General features: G+C 52.7%; 1 protein-coding gene across 1 annotated transcript in view; it reads left to right on the top strand.

Moving 5' to 3' along the window:
• GRIN2D (glutamate ionotropic receptor NMDA type subunit 2D) overlaps positions 1 to 4228 on the top strand; it is a 59443-nt gene that overhangs the window by 4364 nt on the left and 50851 nt on the right. Inside the window, exon 2 of the mRNA XM_007958109.1 lies at positions 4 to 175. Within this exon, the coding sequence (XP_007956300.1) occupies positions 4 to 175 (172 nt within the window). The remainder of the gene's footprint in view (positions 1 to 3; positions 176 to 4228) is intronic.

A 4228-nucleotide genomic window follows, 5' to 3' on the forward strand; every position in this document is an offset into this window, starting at 1 on the left:
CAGCCTGGTGCTGCAGCTCTGCGACCTGCTGTCGGGGCTGCGCGTGCACGGCGTCGTCTTCGAGGACGACTCGCGCGCCCCCGCCGTCGCGCCCATCCTCGACTTCCTGTCGGCACAGACCTCGCTGCCCATCGTGGCCGTGCACGGCGGCGCCGCGCTCGTGCTCACGCCCAAGGTGCGCGCGGTCAGCGGCGGGGGCGTGGCCGGGGGAGTGTCGGAGGCGGGGCTCCGAGGGGAGGGGGCCGGGAGATCGTGGGGGCGGGGCCTAAGAGGGGCGGGACTGGGGTGGTATGGGGCGGGGCCTAGGAGAGGCGGGTAGATGGTGGGTAATGGGCGGGGCTTATGTGAGGGGCGTGGGCAGTATGGAGCTTTGATCATTGGGGTGGGGCGAGCCAGATGGAAGGTAAGAGGCGGAACCTACGTTAAAGGGCCTGGTTTGGGGGAGGGATGACCCAGAGGGGGGAGTCACCTAGAAGCTTGTTCTTGATCTTGGAGAAAGGCTGAGAGTTATCAAAGGTCAGGGTATAGGGAGGACTAGGATGCGGGGCCTCATTGTAGGGGAGGATCTGCTGGCGAGGCGAGTCAGTAGGAGGAGCTGAATATAACACCGAGGCCAAGACAGCCAATGAGGGACAAGGTCTGGGTCCAAAAAATGGAGTAGCTGAGATGGACAAGATCTGAAGGAGGAGTGGATCTGGGGTCAGCGAGATGAAGGGCTGGTTGGATAAAACTGGAGTCCAGTTAGTAGTGGAAGGACCGCTGGTGGTGTAGCGGTTAAAGCATCCAGCTGCTAAGCAAAAGGCCGGCGGTTTGAACCCACCAGCCGCTCCGTGGGAGAAAGATGAGGCAGTCAGCTTCCATAAAGATTTCCAGCCTTAGAGACCCTATGGGGCAGTTCTACTCTGTCCTAAAGGTCACTATGAATTGGAATCAATTCCATGGAATGAATGAATAGGAGTGAAGTCTAACGAGGAGGCAAGAACCAGGAAGGCAGGGGTAGGACCAGGAAAAAGGGTATCAGGTACTGAGGGATGGGGTCTGGGCCTGGGTCTAGAAGAGAGGACGGAGCCACCTAGTGAGAAAGGGAGTCTGAGAAGAAGAGGAGCCATTAGTGTGTGGGGGGAAGCAGGCAGCAAGGAATGGGCTTTACAGGGGTATAGTAGAGCTGACAAGGGACAAGGTTGTAGTCACTTCTTGGTCAAGCCAGCTGTGACCCAGAGGGACCGAGTAGTTGAACCTGTGGGCTCAGGACCATAGTCCCAGGGGACATCAAGCTCAATTGGCATAACATACTACACAAAACATTGTTCCACCTCCTACTTTGGCGAGTAGCAACTGGGATCTTAAAAGCTTGCAAGCAGCCATCTAGATGCAACGATGGGTCTCTCCTCGTCCAGAGCAAAGAAGAATGAAGAAAACCGAAGATTAATGGAAACAATCAGTCCTCACGACTGGTACACCATGCAGTCCTCAGCCTATACGACTATGAGACCAGAAGAACTAGATGGTGCCCGACTACCAATGTCAACCACTCAGAAGGGGATCTATGTAGGAGATCCTGGATAGAGAGGGAGAACAATGTGGAACAAAACTCAAAATCATTTGGGAAAAAAAAGGAGGAGGACCAGGTTTGCTGGTCTGATAGAGCCTGGTGGAACCACTGAGACTATGGCCCCTAGCTGCCCTTCAGGGCTATCTGGAACTGAACCCACATCTGTAGCTTCCAGCCAAGCAAAAGACAGGCACAGGAGTTGAACATTTACCTGAGGTAGATACACTCCTTGGATAGAACAATCATGGGAGAAAGAAGGGCCGTTTACACACAGGGAGACAGTTCAGGGGGCAGGAGGGCATGGCATGGAAGGATGGACACAGGGAAGAGGTAACTGTCAGGAGGAAGTGGGAGGGGAGCTGTTGCATTGGGGTAAATTGTAATCAATGTCAGGAGACAGCGTGTGGGTGAACTGCTGTATGGAAAGTGAATTTGCTCTATAAACTTTCACCCAAATCACAATAGAAAAAAAAAGGAATGGAGTTTAGGGAGAGGAGGCCAGTCAGGGCAGGGGTGAATCAGCAAAGGGACAGGGCTAGCCAAGGAGGGGTGAGGCATGGTAGAAGGTGGGACCTAGGTACTAGTGAAACAAAACAAAACAAAAAAAACCAAACTCAGTGCGGTGAAATCGATTCCGACTCATAGTGACCCCTCCTTGGGTTTCCAAGGTGCTATCTCTATGGAAGTAGATTGCCCAGTTTTCCTTCTGAGGAGTAGCTGGTAGATTTGAACCGTCAGCCTTCTGGTTAGCAGTCAAATGCGTTAGGCACTATGCACCAGGGCTCCCAGGCACCACTAGGTGTTCATAGTAAAGGAGCAGGGTCTTTATTGGGGGCAGAGTTTGAGGAGGGGCGTATCCAGCCAGGAGGTGAGGAAGAGGGGATGCAAAAGTTAGGTCTGGGAGGATGAAGGTCCACTGTCGAGGTGGGACTAAGCGGAAAACGGTGAAGGCCAGGGGCCAGCAGGAGAATGGTAGGGTAGAGGCTGCAGCTGTGGGTGCCCTAGGGGCTGGTGGAGTGGAGGAGGAAAGATTCTAAATGGACTTCCGGTAGGGAAGGCAAGCCAAGCCGGGTCTGTGGACTAAGAAGGAGAAGGGATGGAGCCAATAGAAAGAGAGGTGGGTAGAGCTACCTGGGGGTGGAGCCTAAGTCTCCACCAATTCCCGGCTGTGAGGGCAGATGGCTTTGTGACTGGATGACTACTGCACGCTGGGATTTGTAGTTCTGTCCTGCGTAGAGGCTTCTGGGAAGGGCATCTGTCCAACTTTCTTGTTTTCCTTGGAACGGAGTTGTCTGGAGATTTGTAGGCAGACCACCTGCAAAGTGACCTTATTCCTGGCTGTCATCTCCATGGCGTACTAAGAGATGTGGTCCGCTCTGTTTCACTGTTGGCTGAGTACTGTCTTCTGGGCGGTGTGCACCCACTACCTTCTGGGAAATGTAGTCCCCACACTGTCTCTGGATGGAAGAAAAAGTGGTCCTCACAGCCCCATCTGTGCCCCATTGAATGCTGGGAATGTGGTCCTCTCAGCTCACTTCCACCTGCTGATGGGTGAGGTCTCTTTAGGGTTCTCGTTGCATGCTGGGAGATCTCCTCCCATCAGAACAGCTGGCCTGGCCTCACCGTATATGCTCACAGGCACTTCCCAGGGGGTGGGGAAGTCCACTCGCTGTTCTCATTGCATTACTGGAGGACTTATGGGGCCGATTTTGTGCCAGGGCTGTTCTAAGTTCACAGTTGTGTGTTCTGTTGTCTTGTTCTTGTGGAGCTTGTGTTTTTATGGGGAGACACACAAAACAAACACTACCATGAAGGAATGAAACAGGATGACAGGACGTCAGTTAGATGGGGCAGTCAGGGAACTAGCCCTAACCTCCCTGAGGAGGTGACAGTTGAATTGCACCTGAGGAATGAGTGGAGGAACTGGGAAGTGTCCTAGGGAGAGGCAACCACAAAGGGCAAAGTCCCTGAAGCAGGAAGGAGCTTGATGTGTTTGAGAAAGAGTGAGGAGGCCACTGTGGCCGGATCCACTTGGAGTGAGGAGGTGGGAGTGGCAGGCAATGAGGTCCAAGAGGCAACAGGGCCCAGTTCGTGCAGGGCCTTGTGGGCCACCGTGAGGACTTTGGCTCTGATTCCAACACCCTTGGAAGGTTTTCAATGAAGATCGGATGCGATCCAATGAATATTTTTAAACAATCACTCCAGCTGTGGCTGGAGAACACATTGGAAGCCGCAGGAATGGAAGTGGAGATGGGCTGGTAGCTGTTGTCATCCAGGCGAGAGAGGACGGTGGGGACAACAACAGTGGCAGTGGTGAGAGCTGACAGGGTTGCGTCTTTTCTATTTCTAATTGTGGTGAAAATATAAACAACAAAACATACATCAATTCAACAATTTCTCCGTGTGTAATTCAATGACACTAATCGTGTTCTTCAAGTTATGCAGCCATTCTCCGTATCCTTTTCCAAATCTTCCATCAGGTTATGTTTTGCAGGTAGAGCCAAGGGGACTTGGAGATGGCCTGGATGTGATTGTGAGGGAACAAAAAAAGAAAGGATGATGGAGGTGGCGGAAAGATCAAGAATTCAGTTTCTAACATGCCAACCTTAAGATGTTGTAGTATGTCATCCAGTCGATTCTGACGCAGGGTGACTCCGTGTGACAGAATAGAACTTC

The sequence above is a fragment of the Orycteropus afer genome, unplaced genomic scaffold (assembly GCF_000298275.1).
Source record: "Orycteropus afer afer isolate SDZICR_OR568_19922 unplaced genomic scaffold, OryAfe1.0 scaffold00854, whole genome shotgun sequence".
Lineage (NCBI taxonomy): Eukaryota > Metazoa > Chordata > Mammalia > Tubulidentata > Orycteropodidae > Orycteropus > Orycteropus afer.